The 16,737-nt window shown below is 38.6% G+C and overlaps 1 protein-coding gene across 1 annotated transcript in view; it reads right to left on the reverse strand.

Moving 5' to 3' along the window:
- Positions 1–2,513: 2,513 nt before the first annotated feature.
- MTERF3 (mitochondrial transcription termination factor 3) overlaps positions 2,514–16,737 on the reverse strand; it is a 52,835-nt gene continuing 38,611 nt past the window's right edge. Inside the window, exons 7-8 of the mRNA XM_020968862.2 lie at positions 16,161–16,322; positions 2,514–9,118 (exon numbers count right to left, since the gene is read on the reverse strand). Coding sequence (XP_020824521.1) covers positions 8,924–9,118; positions 16,161–16,322 — 357 coding nt within the window. The 3' untranslated portion in view covers positions 2,514–8,923. The remainder of the gene's footprint in view (positions 9,119–16,160; positions 16,323–16,737) is intronic.

Consider the following 16,737-nt stretch of genomic DNA (forward strand, 5'->3'; position numbering starts at 1 on the left):
ATTTAGGCAGGCCCATGCTTATAATCCCTGGTACTGGGGCGGAGGCTGAGCCTAGTGGATCCTGAGCTGGGGAGTTCTGAGCTACAGTAGAGCTAAAAGCTGATCACTGACCACACTAAGTCAAGCACCAATACTATGAGCCCCAGAAAGTTAGGGGCCACCAGGATGCCAAAGGAGGGCAAAATTGGCCCAATTTGGAAATAAGCAGGTTAAAACTTCCATACCAACTGGCCCATGAACGGCCCTACTGCAGTTCCAGCCTGGGTGAGAGAGGGAGACAGTTTCAAAAAATACAAGCAAACAAATAAAACAAGTTTAAATCTGCCTTTCTATAACTTTCACCCTTGTTCCTAGTTCTGCCGTCAACGACCAAGCAGCACAAGTCTGGTCGCTCCCATGTGTGACAACTGTTCAAAATCCTTGAAGACAGCTACCTATGGTCTCCTGTTCTCTTGTCCAGCTGCTTTAACAGACTCTCATAGGGTTTGGTCGGGTTGGGGAGGCTACTCATCTTAGTCTGCTGTTTCTCTGCAGTATCTTGTCAGTGTTCTTCCCAAAATGTGGCACACAGAACTGAATGAAATACCAGATATAGGCAGCCTGGTACAAGAGAAAAACCTTGGATACCGAAGTCACAAAACTTTAATTCCAATCCTGTTCCCACCAATTACTGAAATTCAAAGGGATTCTGACAAGTGAAAATCAAAAAATTTCCACTTCTCAGAAGCAAAACAGGCTAATATGAGGATGGGGAATACATGAGAGCTGAAGGCTTCCACTTAAATTCTATTTTAAAAATTTTCTATTGATACCTTTACTTTTTATAGCTCCTACATTTCCCTCTGTGTCTATCCTCCCAGCAAGCCACCTCTAGTAACAAAGAAAAAAAAAAGATGCGAGGAAAAAAAAATTCAGCAAAACCAATCAACATACTGGGGAAAAAAAAAAGGCTTTATTAGCAATGTTCCATACTTGTGTACCTCCACTTCTTCAAAGCAACAGGGGTATCTTCTCACATCTCTTTTTTTGGGGGGGCCAAAGTGTCTTCATTATATTTTGCAACATTCAGTTTCAACTGGCTTGTGGTTGTCCTATTTACATTACTGTAGAAATTCTGTATATTGTTTTCTTGGTTCTGCCTACTTCACTTTGCAACAGCTCATGTAAGTCCATGCTTCCCTGTATTCATCGCAAATTCAACATTTCAAAACAATTAAATTCTTTTTGGAAGCCCTGGATCAAGATTTTCTTTGCACTTGGCCAGGAGGTCTTATACAAGTAGAAAGAGAAGTTGAACTCTACTTCATTTAAAAAAAAAATGAGGTTGTTCACCAAGAACTCCTTGTCTCCTCTCCTCATCTCATGTCTCTGGTATCTTTTCATACTCATCTCCTCCTACTTCACTCCAGTCTCTTGACAAAATAGCCATTATACTTGCCGACCTCTCTACATTCATCCTTGATTCCACTCCTCCCCATCTTCTCCAGTAGGCTGCTCCACCATCACCTCTAATCTTCTCTCTCTTCCTATCATCTGGTTCCTTTTCTGCTTCCTGTAAATCCACATTTCTCCCATCCTTAAAAAACTTTCACTAGCTCCTAACTTTACTTTCTTTCTCAGCTAAACTCCTTAAGACATCTATGTCACTTCAGCTTCTCTTACCCTTTTAAACCCTCTACAACCTAGTTTCCAACTTCATCATTCAACTGAAATTGCTGTCTCCAGGTTTACCAAAGCTATCTTAATTGAGAAGTTTAACAGCATTTTCTCAATCCTCATACTTCTTGAGATTTCCAAAATACCTGAAATTGCTGACTACAACTTCTCCTCTTAGGTATTCTCCCCTCTGAATTTCTCTGGCTGTGATTACTTTCTCTTAGTGTCATCTGACCACTGCTTCTCAGTCTCTTTTGCTGGATCTTCATCCATGTCATGCCCTCTAACCTTGGCTGTCCCCAAGGATTTGTCATAAGTGAACCATCTTCTCTCTTCTTTCTATGCTCTCTTACTAGGTAATCTCATCAGTGGTTTCAATGATCATTTCTATGCAAATGACTCCTAGAGCTTTCTATGTAGCCCTAGTGTCTCCGGAGCTCCTGTGCTGTACCAACAATTATCTGTTGGACATTTTGAACCAGATGGTATCTTATACTCATCATGTACCAAAAGAGAACTTTTCTCAGAAAACCTCTTCTGAACTTTCCTGTCACTGTTGATGGCACTGCCATCCTTCCAATCACCCAGGTTCCCAACGTCAGTGTCATCCCTGATTCTTCTCTCTCACTTACTTCACATATCCAAGTCAGTGGCCAAATACTGGTATTTCTTTCTCTACAACATCTCCGGTATTTCTGAGTATCCCTAGTGTTTGTCCACAGTAAGCACTTAATAAATTCGTATTAATTGGTTGACTGAAAAGCCTTAAAAACCAAAAGATTGGGCCTTGAAACTTAGGTATTACGAATAAACGTAGTGATCTATATTTATAGATCTCTTTGAAACCACATAAACTCTTTGAATTTCTATTTCTTTATTTATAAAACTGACATATCTTGCACTACCTAATACTCATAGCACCACAGATACAAAGAAAGTCAAAAGATAGTCAGTCCTTGCTCTTCAGGGGTTCACAGTCTAGTGAGAGAGATAATGCAAACAACTATGTACAAATGAAATATATACAGGATAAATTACAGATAATCAGCTTAGGGAAGGCAGTAGCATTTATGGGGGATTGGCAAAGGCTTCTTGCAATAAGTGGAATTTTGGCTGGGACATGAAAGAAGCCAAGGTTCCCCAAATGATAAATGATCAAAGGATATGAACAAGTAGTTTTCAGAGGAAAAAATTAAAGCTCTCTAGAGTCATGTGAAAAAATGCTCTAAATCACTATTGATTAGAGAAATGCAAATCAAAACAACTCTGAGGTTCCACATCACCCTATCAGACTGGCTAACATGACAAAACAGGAAAATGATAAATGTTGAGAAGATGTGGGAAAACTGGAACATTAATGCATTGTTGATGGAGTTGTGAACTGATCCAACCGTTCTGGGGAGCAATTTGAAATTTGCCCCAAAACTGTGCATACTCTTTGACCCAGCAATACCACTTCTAGGTCTATATCCCAAAGAGATCATAAAAACGGGAAAAGGACCTATATGTACAAAAATATTCATAGCAGCTCTTTTTGTGGTGGCAAAGAATTGGAAATTGAAGGGATGTCCATCAACTGGGGAATGGCTGAACAAGTTGTGGTATATGAATGTAATGGAATGCTACTGTGCTATAAGAAATGATGAGCAGGAAGATTTCAGAAAAACCAGGAAAGACTTATATGAACTGATGCTGAGTGAAATGAGCAGAACCAGGAGAACACTGAACACAGAAACAGCCACACTGTGTGATGACTGACTTTGATAAACTTAGCTCTTGTCAGCAATGCAAGGATCTAAGACATCTCCAAAAGCCTCATGATAGAAAATGCTATCCACATCCAGAGAAAGAACTTTGGAGTCTGAATGCAGATAGAGGCATACTATTTGCTCTCCTTTGTTTTGTTTTGTCTCTTCTTTCTTATGGTTCCTCCCATTAGTTCTAATTCTTCTTTACATCATGACTAATGTGAAATTATGAATGTATAAGTAGAGCCTATATCAGATGGCATGCCATCTTGGGGAGGGGGACAGAAGGGGAGAGGGAGAAAATTTAAACCTCAAAATCTTATGGAAGTGAATGCTGAAAACTAAAAATAAATGAATTCTTTAAAAAAAGAAGTGAAGGAATCCAAGAGATGAGAACATTCCAAGAATGGCAGACAGCCAGTGAAAATGCCCAGAGTTGGGAAATAAAGTGTCTTGTGTGAGGAACAGCAAAGAGGCCAGTGTCACTGGATTACAGAGTACATCTAGAGAGAAGCCTGGAAAGTTAAGGTTGGGGGGAGCGGGTACTACTTTATGAAGAGCTCTAAAAGTCAAAGAGGATTTTATTGTAGCAAGGACTGTCTTGATGTATGGTTCCAAGAGAGGTGGGAATAAATGTTATCTCTAGTGTATCTTCCCCCCATTCTTTTCCAAACTGTTCTGAGAGTAGTTGGCCACTCTGTTCTGATCCTCAGAGGTGGTACCAGGCTAAAATGAACTCTATCTGCTCCCTGAAATGTTAATCTAGAGCATGTAATTTTTAAGATTCAGAATAAATACTTGCTCACTATTCATTAATGAGGAAGTAGGATCCACAAGCTTTATATCCAAGGTTTGACATTCTTCCCAACAAATGCCAGTTCCATAATGAACATACACATAACCAATAGAAAAGAAAGCCATTTATCCAAGCTGACTGCAAAACAGAAATCAGAGAAAAGTATACACAAGAGAATATATACTGTAGAGAATACAGAATGAAGGCGATCTCATTGGGAGTGAGGTAACCCAACTCAACCGACAGGGTTCCAGATCTCACACAGAAAAATTACCTGAAGTTTCTCAAGGAGCAAGCTGGCAAAGTTCTATATACCAGTTTCTTCCCAGTCTTTTTCACTTCATGGACCTGAAGAGTTTGGCATCACGTATCTTTTCTCTCAAAACTGGAAGCCAGAAGCACTTGAAGAAATTGAAAAGACAAGCTCTTTTCTCCCATTCTCAGGCAGACTTGGGGCACTGAGATCCACCAATGAGGAGAGAGTCCCATACCAATGGGCTCCAAAGCTCAGATTACATGATATTTGATCCTGGAGGTGACAGGGAGCCACTGGAGTTTATTAAGTAGGGGTCTGATGTGGTCGGACCTATACTTTATGAAGATCTCTTTGAAAGCAGAAGAAAGGATAGATTGAAATGGAGAGAGACTTGAGGCAGGGAGACCAACCAGTGATGATGGCTTGCACCAGGATGGTTGCAGAATCAGAAATGTGACATATCAATTTTAAAAGGTGGTTCGCCTCTGCCTATGTAAAAGAAAAAGATGACTTGTTTCCTTCTCTTTAATCTTGTTTGGAAAAAGAGACATATGTGAAATTATATATGAATGTGTACAAAGTAACATTTTAACAAGTGCAAAATATGATTAAAAATACAATTCAAGACAATAACATACATTATGCACCCACCAGGCACAATCAGGCTTAGGAGAGACCAAGGTGAAAGACATAGCCCCCTGCCTTCAAGGAGTGTAAAATCTAGTAGGGAAACACTTTTAGAATTCATTATTAAATGAGTCATGACAGGTACACACAAGTGGTACAGAATGGCATGAAAATTTTGAGACATCACTGGTAGTTGAGGGGCTATGAAAAGAGTAATGGAGATGGTGATATCTGAGCTAGGCTTTGAAAGAAAGAAAAGATTTCAAAAGATGGAGAACATGGGGCTAGGGAGGGGTGGCTACTTCCAGAATGGAAGGATATTGTATATATAAAAGCCCAGAAAGAGGAAAGGAAAGTACATACGCAATGATGGGGGGGGGGGAATAAAAAGAATTAGAGTGGAATTGGGATAAATCGCCCCGGAAAAAATAGCTTTTAGATGTAGGTGATACGGGTAAGGAAGGAAACAAGCATTTAAGTACCTACTATGAGTGAGGCACTATGCTAAACAGCTTACAGATACCTCATTTGATCCTCTGAGAGACAGATGCTATTATTATCATCACCATTTTGCATTTGAGAAAACTGAGGCACAAAGAGGTTTAGTGATTTGCCCTGGGTCATAAAATTAGGAAGCATCTGAGGCCACATTTGAACACAGGTCTTCATGACTTCAGAGCAGCTAGGTGGCACCACGGATAAAGAGCCCAGTCTTGGAATCAGGAGGACCTGAGTTCAAATGTGGCCTCAGACACTTACTAGCTATATGACCCTGGGCAAGTCACTTAACCCTGTTTGTCTCCGTTTCTCATCTGTAAGATGAGCTGGAAGGAAATAACAAACCAACCCAGTATTTTTGCCAAGAAAATCCCAAATAGGGTCACAGAGGGTTGGTTATGAGTGAAATGAGTCAATAACAACTTTCTCACTTCAGACACTCTAGCACCCAGCTGTCTCTAAGTGGAGAAAGTTTACAGGGATAGGGAAGGACAGAAACAGAAATTTGTGGGGAGACTAAAGTTGTCATAGGGTGTTAAAGTTATAACAACACATTTAAGCTCTTTCCTCACAATGATACTGTGAAGTTAATATTGCCAAGTATTATCCCCATTTTAAAGATGAGGAAATTAAATCTCAGCTTAAGTGAAGTGCTCAAAGTCAGGGTTGATAATCAGCCACCCTCCTTGGTGTTTAGGCTATTCTAATGAGCATGCATCATTGCGTATACTCTTTATGCTACCCTTGGGATGAAGACCATCTCCTCTCAGGGTGATACAAACTACAGAATGAAAAGGACCTCAAAGGCCATCTGCTCCAACCTGTACTTAAACAAAAATCTCCTCTGTGAAATACCTGACAAGATGTCATTTAACCTTCGGCCAAAGATTTCTAATGAAGAGGAACCCACTATCTTCCTCTGGGCAGCACATCACACTTTTGAACAGCTCAAACTGATAGGAAGCTTTTCCTTACTTCAAGTCTGTTTCAAAACAAACAGGCTCTGAAGGCAATTCCAAAAGTGTTTTCGACAATGGTACCACTATTGAGAAAAATATATCTAAAATGAGTTACTGCTCTCTCTCTCTCTCTCTCTCTCTGAACTTATTAGTTCACACTTTCCCTGGAAGGAAAGTGACAGTTAAATATATGAGTTTAAAAGTCCTCCCCTTCTACCTGGAGGAGGAAGAATTTTTTAAAAAGAATGAATGCATTATACTTTTTATGGTAGATTAAACTTAACTTATTGTTTTTTATTTTAGAAGTAAGAGGGGCAGCTAGGTGGCGCAGTGGATAGAGCACCAGCCCTGAAGTCAGGAGGACCTGAGTTCAAATCCGGCCTCAGACCAAACACTTGACACTTACTAGCTGTGTGACCCTGGGCAAGTCACTTAACCCCAACTGCCTTAAAAAAAAAAGAAGTAAGAAACATCAAAACTTTTTATTGTAAAAGAAAATCAAAAGCAATTAGTTAGCATAGTGGATAAAGTTCCAGGTCTGGAATCAGAAAGACTCATCTCCCTGAGTTTAGATCTGGCCTCAGACACTTACTAAGCTATGTGACCCTGAGTTAGTCACTTAATCCTATTTGCCTCAGTTTCCTCATCTGTAAAATGAGCTAGAGAAGGAAATGGCAAACCACTCCAATATCTCTTCCAAGATCCCTAATGGGGTCAGAGAATCAGACACAACTAAAAAATGACTGAACAACAAGAAACATCAACATGGGTAATTCCCTATACAAATGTGAACAAAAAGGAGCATTGCATATAAAACTGTCAATTTGCTATGTAAAGTTTTTTTCTTTGCTATATAAAGTTTTAAAAAATATATGTATAATATATAAAATTTAACATGGTAATAACAAGGTTATCCTTTTTATATTATTTTCCAAGCTTGTTAATTATTCAAATGTTTTACTGACATATCTTTCTTTCTTAGGCAGCTCAGTGGCACAGTGGATAGAGTCCCAGGTCTGGAGTCCCAGCCTCAGACAACTCCTACCTTATGACCCTGGACAGGCCACTTAACCTCTGTTTGTCTCAGTTTCTTCGACTGTAAAATGAGCAGGGTTGAAGATTAAATGAAATAAATTTATAAAGTGCTTAACACAGTTCCTAGTACATAATAGGTGCCATATAAATGCTTATTCCCTCCCTCCCTCTTTATTTTGCAGAATGCAAGCTTCCTATGCAGGCCAAGGCCCATCTTGTCAATGCTTCCATTTACTGGTACAATGAGATGTGGAACCTCAATAGCTCCAAAGAATGAACTGTGGTAATGCAGAGATACATGGGGAAATGTGAGTAGGCTGCATCGCTAATCAAGGAGGAACAGAGAAGAACTGGAGCAAAAGCATCATCAAGAAATTTTATGATAGTAAAAAAAGATGGGCTGCTCATGTGGCAGGAGCAAAGGATAGGATGAGCTAGCATTTATATAGCATTTTAAGCTGTCCAAATTGCTTCACGTGTTAGCTCACTTGATCCCCACAACAACTGTGTGAGTTAAGTGCTCTTATAATCTACATTTTACAGATAAGGAAACTGAGGCTGAGAGTAGTTAAGTGACTTGCCCAGGGTCACACTACCAGTAAATGCCTGAAGCAGGATTCAAACTCACAGATAACAAGTAGACAGCAGAGGACTTCAGCAGAACTAACTTAAGGAAGGTCCTGAGTATGCTGAGTGGACTCCTTGTGGTGAACTTTTGGGCGAACATGTACAAGAGGAACACAGGATGGACAGGCACAAATAAGTTACAGTCTGCATCACTGGAGAAAACACTGAAATTAATGAGATTCCCATTTTTTAAAAAATTCTGAATTTGGGGCAGCTAGGTGGCGCAGTGGATAGAGTACCAGCCCTGGATTCAGGAGGACCTGAGTTCAAATCCAGCCTCAAACACATAACACTTACTAGCTGTGTGACCCTGGGCAAGTCACTTAACCCCATTGCCTAATAAAAAAAAATGAAGGAAAAAAAATTCTGAATTTAACAAACATGAATTAAATGGGTTCTTACATATACACAACTGAGCAGAGAGAGTTTACATGAAACTTCAAGTGTCTATTATATACAACTTGTTCTTTTAAAGTATATAATAAATTCACCATGTTACTTCCAAAGCTCTTACTTGTCTATAATTCCTTCTGGCCTTTGCTATGTTCTCAAGAAAATGAATTAAGAACAAGTTAGGAAGGTATGAAAGGAACAAGCCTTCTTATAATATTAAATAAATTTTTATTTAAACCTATTGAGACTTAAAAGTTATTTATACAAAACACATACTGATCCACATAAATATTAATGGATTATTAAATTAATTCCTTTCCATTAACAGCTAAAGAGTTTTTAAGAATATTTCAAAGTCCTGTAGTGAGGCTTTAGCAATCTCTTTACAAAATACTTCATCAGGAACAGATACCAGTTTGTCCAAAGAGATATAGTTAGGCTTTTGGGGATCATATTGTGCTCTTCCTAAGTAGGTAAGAAATGAATGTCTTTCTTTGATTTTTAGCAGCTTTGAATTAAACACCTAGAAAAGAAAAAAAAAGACTGAATTATGTCACACCACCTTAGATTCTCAACTAAGATAAAACAAGCTAAGCTTGATCATCCATCCACCTTTCTCAAACTTGGCTCTGACTTTCGGCTATTTAAAAAATCAAATCTGTGCTGAAAGGATGAAGATTTGCCACAAGCATGGATGATTAACAGAATGTGTCATAGTCCTGAGGGTTAACTCCAAAAGAAGAGTTTTTGTTTTCATTTTTCTTTACCAATTGGTCCTAGTGGAATAAGCATATATACTCCTAAATTAACTACTTTGAAAGTGACAATTCTCACCCAAAAGCAGTCACAATTCATCAAGATATGTATTTTTATAGACATATGTAACAATACATAAAATATATATGTGCACACCTATATTCCAGAATGATTTATATTATTCTAAATGCTTACCGTATTTAATATGGAGTACCTAGAAATATCATTCCCAGTGGAGAGAATCCTGAACACATGAGATATATGGCAAAAACAAAACACAAAACGTTTGCTACGTTGTCCTTATCAGTTTTCTAGTTTGGTTCTAATCAAAGCCAATTATCAAAAGACCTAGGTTCTACTCCCACTTCTACCACTTATAAAACGTGTCAACGGGTAAGTCACTTTACCCTCTACAAACCTCAGTTTCATGTAAAATGGAGACAGTAATATTGGTACCATTTATGTCCCAGGGTGGTTGTAATGAAAGTCCTAAGTAAACCTCAAAGCATGATATAAAAATGGGTTAATACTGTTTGACTTTCAAAATAATTTCCTCACTGAAAGAAAAAAGTTACAATTGTGTAGTCAAATTATTTGGTGAAATAAAAGAACCTCATTTTTTCTAAAGGGTTAAAAAACCAAATACAGCATTTTTAAAAAACCCAACACTGGGAAAAGAGCTTGATTTGGAGATCTGGGTTCTTATCTCTGCTACTTATGACCTGTATGACCTTAATAAGTCACTTAAGTGGCCAATCCTCTTCAACTATAACATGAAGGGACTGGATTATGTTATCACTTAAGTCCCTTCCACTTTGAAATCTATGATCTTACAATCATTTTGGCAAGGGAATCTTAAGAACAGTAATAGTCTAATGTCAAAACTATTTTGTAAGAAGCACAGATTATTCATTAATATTTACTGACTGTCAAGAATTAAATGAAGTAGACATGGAAATAGATATTAGAAATTTAATGATAGAATTAGAAACTACAAGGCTGTAGGTAAAAGCTCGTTACACAAAACACTGAGTTTGAAAAAGAACTAAATTTGCACGGTGGTTTGTGGGAGTAATGACATCTTTTCTCTGGCTACCACACAACTGCTGAAGACAGCTTGCCATCTTCAGCTTTTGTAGTATTGTCAGCTGCAGTGAGTTAGGTGAAAATTTGTAATTAAGACCCTTAGGATAACCCACAACACATTGTAAGATCCCACAACTCAACCAGGGAGGAAAAAGAGTAGTACAAACACCACCTTCCATTATTACAAGAAGTCTCTGAGAAATGAATATATCCAAACACAATCAAATTCTGTAGGCTTGCAACAAAGTAAAAGACTTCCTCATGTTGGTCAGAGTTATGTCTGCACAACCACAACTATGTACTTCCCCAACCCTTAGGACATTTACTACATGTAGAAGGACATTGTGGAAAAAACAGCTCGAAAGAAATTTCAAGAGTATCAGAATAAATTCACAATAATAGAGGTTTTTAATTAGCAGTTTTCTTTTAAAATGTCTACACAGTAGATCAGAAATATATTACTCATTTTTTTTCTTTAAATATATCAATGGAGTGAGGATCTGATCAACCTGCTTATGTCACCAATAATGCAAATGGCAATTCATATAGGCTTATTCACTCTGTGCAACTCATCATGGTATGAAGGGTCAGTCCCTAGGCTCTAAAAGAAAATGCAAGCTCCATCAGATTTTACTGTATATGAAAGGCTTTGAGAATGGTCCCAGCAATAGCGAATGTATGCTTTCCAAAGAACAGCCTAAGCACCGAGAAGCTCACTAGTAGAATGCTGGCCTTCAAATTCTGGTCATGGCCAGCCATGAAACCCTGAAAAATAAAAAATGGCTCCTATTCCTATGCATCTCTCTATGGCAGTGATGGTGGCACAATGGCGGGAAACCAAGTAGATGGTGCTAAGAAGCACACTTTTTAGACCATCTAAAATATCTTTTTTAAAACATTTTTAAAAAACCTACAATTTCAAGATATATAGTCCAAAAGATTATAACTAAGAGAAAGTCCCCGAACTCAGATTTTGGCACTATTCAGACTGGATAATTTTATTCTAATTTCCCCATCTATAAATGAAAACTGTGACCTATTTGAAAGGAAAATTACGAGTAAATATTCCCACACACTAAAATATTTTGAAAATTATACTCCCCCCCCCAAGTACATAATGATTCCATCTCAATGGGGGGGTATACTGGCTTCCCTTGTAAGTTTTCTACTCTGACTAGTACCAGCATGCCTATGGAAAAGCAGAATGGATGCTGTCCTATTTCATGTCTGATAAACACATCTGACAGCAAAAATTGAATTACCATACTGTTGTTACTCATGAGTATATAAGAAGCAGAAATGGACACAGCTGGATTTTTCAGAATTATGGTTGAGTTTCCAGAGTTGACAGTGATTTGCTGCCCTATAACATGAGCACATTTCACAATAGGCAGGACCACAGATGACTACTGAATTCCCAAAGTCATCTTGATAACCAACTTTCAAACTAGAAGAACATTTCAGAAGCCATAACATGACCTCTACCAGCTCAGGATACAGTTATTAAGTGATACCAGACATGTCTAATTTATCATCTATTTTGACAGCAAAAGCAAAGGCTTCATTTAAAAAAAAATTTCCCCACAGTTCATTGACCACCAGGGGTCACCCTGCTATTATCAAAGAAATATAAGCCCATTTTTGATATTCTAAGATAAAGAATCACAGAATTTCAGAGATAAGAAGAATCTTGGTAGCCATGGAGACCAATCCGTGTGTCCTAAAAGGAAGACTCTGCTTGAAGACTTTGGTTGAGAGGCAGGGGGAGGCAGCCTATTCTACATCAGGATAATTCTAATTCTTGGGATGTCTTTCCCTCACACCAAGTCTAAATAGACCTCCTTGCCATTTCTACCCACTTCTCCTAGTTCTGCATTCAGGCACCCAACAGAACAAGCCCAATCTTTCACCCACATAACTTCTCGTGTACTTGCATACAGCTATGATGTCCCTCACAAGTCTTGTCTTCTCCACACTAAACATTCTTAGTTCCTTCAATCAATCCTCAGATGAAACGGACAGAAGGACCATGGTTGGCCTACTGACAAAAAAGCTTGTGAACATTCAAATTACTGATAACAACTCATCATGGAGAAACCTCAACTTGTGTTACCCCACATGGACTGGGCACAGATTGCAGGATAATTCTGACCCCACTCTTTATCCTAGAACATGTGGAAACCTCCTTATCCTCAGCACATCTTCAGACCCAAGCCACTTTAGGACAAGTTTAATTGCAACCCTGAAGTGCCCTGTAGGGCAGGGGTTCTTAACCTAGGGTCCACAGCCCCTTTAGGGAGTCTATGGATAGATTTCGGGGTGGGGTACCTGAATTTTTTAGGGAAAATTCCTCTTTATTTCAATATAATTGGTTTCCTTTGTAATCCTATGCATTTTGTTTTATAAATTTAGAAACAATATTTTGAGAAGACATTCACAGGTTTCAGCAAACTGCCAAAGGGGTCCATACTCGAAGAAAAAGCCAAGAATCCCTGTTCTAGGGGTAAAGCAAGATTCTTTCACCACTTTGGAAGTGCTATAGAGAATATCAATTCAGTCTTCATTAAACCTCTGGAGAAAACATGCTGCAATCCTATTACTGAACTTGACACCTTGTTTGAAATGTTAGGGGAAGAGGAAGGAGGGATGTGTGTAGATAAGCTAGAGTTGGAGATGCAATCATTATGTGCTGACAAGAGGCTTGAGGTCAAAGTTTTTCATCATGTAATCAGTTCTACAACACCTATGCTGTTATCTTCTTCCCTAAGGAAAAAAAATATACTGAATTTGTTTTTGACTGCGAACTGTTACACAGCTGCTTCTGAGGTAGACTAATCATGAGTAGAAGAGGCATATAATTATATGCCATTAACATTTCTATGTGGAATATCTTGCCATTTAATTCAACAGAAAACAAGTTACATATGTTAGGGACTATTTGCATATAAGTTTAAATGAGCTGTAAGCTCAAAGAATCAACAGTGGGCAACCCCAGTGCTGTCACGCCATGTCATGTTACATGTGGCAGCTATAAAAGCCAAGTATATGGGCCAAGACCAGAGAACTGATGATAGTCCCACTATAATGTGCCTGGTCAGATAACATCTGAAAAACTGTGGTCAGTTCTGGGTGTCACATTCTAGTAAAGACATTGATAAAATGTGAATATCCAAAGAAAGGCAACTAGAATGGCGAAAGGCCTTAAGATCATGCTGGATGAGAATCAAATGAAAGGAAGAATGTTTATCCTGGAGAAGACAAACTTAAGGGGAGAATGCTGTCTTCAAAGATCTGAAGTGTTACTACATAGAAACAGGGATACATGTGTTCTGCTTGGCAAAGAAAAACTTCATAACAATTAAATGTATCCAACAGTAGAATGGGCTAGGAGGTAACAGCTCCTTCCTTGCTGGATATTTTCAAGCAAAGTCTGGATTGATCACTTATCAGGTATGGCATAAAGGGGATTTTGGGGGGAGAGTGTATCTATGGAGGGGAGGTGTAGATTAAATGACCTCCGAGTTCCCATCCAACACTGACAGTCTTTGAAGTTCTGATTCGTGAAAAGACACAACAATCTGTGAAGGATGTGTCAGGTGACCAACAAGATGGAAGACTAAACATTTTCACTGATCCTCATGATCTCTCAAGTCTCTCCAAAACAGGAATTATGTGTAAAAGCTAAAGCAATTTCAGGTCTTTCCCTGGTCTAGGACACCAAAAATCCAAATAAAGTAAAAAGACAATGAACTAATAACGGAGAAGAATCCCTAACCCCTAACTCTCTCCCTCAGCATCCTCTCTCCCCACTGCCTAATAAATCTCCCAGAAGCAGGGCTGCATAAGCCAACACCCTCTGCAATCCAAATTACCTTCCTCATTCCCCGTACCTCAGAAATTCAAATAGTGTAACTTGCTTAGGCTGCAACATCATAAAAGCAATGCTCTATGCCACAAGAGAATGGAGGAACACAGAGAAAGGGGGCAGGACACAAATGTGTCTGTGTGGCACTGCTCTAAGCCTTAGGGAAAGAGACAGGCATCCAGCGGAGTCAGCCAGATCTGACCCTCCAAAGAGGCACCTGGGGCAGGGACCAAGGCTGGTGAATTGTGAATTGCCCAGTGTGGGAGGGAACTGAGACACAATGGGATCCATCCCCAAGGGAGACCGCAATCATAGGGAAATCAGAATATGAACAATAAGGGAAAAAAGACTGAAATTACCAAAGATCTCAGAATGAAAAGGCCTCAGTTAAAGACCTTGTTAAAGATAAATCAACAGGGGAGATATTCGTGGCAGAAGGGAATATGTCCTCCAGATCAAGTAAAAGATTTTAGACATCAGTGAATAAATATTCAAGAATTTATGAAGGGACTTGTCCTAATGCAATCTTATTTTCCATAAGTAATTTATTTCAATAGGCTCATGCCAATTTTGTCATCCTTAATGGCACAAAGTGAAGTAAAGAGGGATAAATAATAAATGAAGTTTAGGAGAAAGTAACAAGGAACTCCTAAAATTGCATTCCTTCCCTCACTAGTAAATATCAAGGAAGCCTTATCTCTTTCTGAAGCACGATCACTGTGTTAGAAGAGTGCAACACAGCTTGAAAAGAGTTAAACTCAAAAGGCCCCTGTTAGAACATGACTCATTTTATGTGGGTTTGGGCAAACTAGACCAAACCATAAATGACATCATAAAGGGGTTCCATTGTATATAAGGAATTTTGGTTCTAACCTTTGATTTCAATGTCACAGATAACTCCCAGTATGAAAACTTCCAGTAATGCAGAATGACAACTTAATGTCTTAGGAAGCTTCTTGGCCTTTAACCCAGAGGTTCCACTGTTCAGCACAGAACCCAAGGAGATCAATGACAAAAAGAAAGGCTCCATATGGGTACACCAAAATATCTATCACAGCATTTTTATAGCAGCAAATAACTACAGGGTAGCTATTCCTCATCGATTGAGGAACAGCTAAATGGGTTGTAGTAGATGAATATAATGGAACATTAGTATACTTATGACGAACATAGAGAAGCCTAGGAAGACGTCCATAAACTGAAGTAAAGTGAAGTAAGAAGAACTAGAGAAATAAGATACATAACGAGAATAATGTGAATAACAAAACTACTGAAGCTGAATGCTATGGAAATTACAATGACTATGTTTGGTCCCAAAGAAGACATATGAAAAGACACCTGCCACCCGTCTTTTTAGAGGTGAAGGATTATGGCTAGGGCACACTATGAATAATATTACACTTTTTTTATATGATGGTTAATTCTTCTTTCTCATTCTTTACCATAAGACACAAGTTAGGTGGATACATTGGGAAATGGAGATGATATAAAAACAAAAGCTATCAATTAAGAAACTTGCCTGAGACACTGAGAGGTTAAGTGACTTGCCCGAGACACTGAGAGGTTAAGTGACTTGCCCATTGTCACATGACTAGAATGTGTCTGAGACAGGGCTTGAACATGAGTCTTGCTTACTCCAAGGCTGCTGCCTCTCACATAAAGATTTTACTAGAATAAAATAATTTCAAATGTATAGGGAGAAAACTGCCAGCACACATTTATATTTAGATTCAACTCCAGAGTGTCTAATGAACTCATGTATATGTACATTTACCAAAGTTGTACAGATTTGCCAGCTCTGACTGCATTTAAAGACAAGTTATAAAAACTTTTCCAGAGAAGTTATTATATGCATTACCTGTGGAAATTTTACAATAATATGATGGGGAATGCTCATCACATTGTGAACATAGTCAAACGTGTCTGTTAGTTTCCTTTTGCTTGCAGTTAAAATCTTTGGGATTCTGGTCACCATGTGCTGAATTTCATTATGTTTAAAGCCAAGTTGAAGTTGATAAACCTAAGAAAACCCAAACGCAACAAAAAATAAATTACATACATTTCTGAATTAAATAAGAAATGATATCTCAATCCACACTGGATCATAAACAAAGCATTTAGAATTTTGTGGCAAGTTATCCTGATCCCTTGTGGGATAGAAGTTTTCCTTCAGGAGGAAGTTGGTCCTTTGAACCTTTCGCTGATGATGATGGGCTGGGCCTGGAGTCAGGCCTGGCTCCAGTTCAAATCTAGCTTCAGACACTTACTAGCTAAGTGACTCTAACAAGTAGCTTAACCTTGTCTGCTTGAGTTTCCTCAGCTTTAAAGTGGAGATAAAAATAGCACCTACCTCCCAGAGTTGTTTGTGAAGACTGAATGAGATAACACATAAAGCACTTTGCAAACCTTAAAGTGCTATAAAGCACTAAAGCCAG

Source organism: Phascolarctos cinereus, unplaced genomic scaffold (genome assembly GCF_003287225.1).
Source record: "Phascolarctos cinereus isolate Bilbo 61053 unplaced genomic scaffold, phaCin_HiC Scaffold_4;HRSCAF=312, whole genome shotgun sequence".
Classification (NCBI taxonomy): Eukaryota; Metazoa; Chordata; class Mammalia; order Diprotodontia; family Phascolarctidae; genus Phascolarctos; species Phascolarctos cinereus.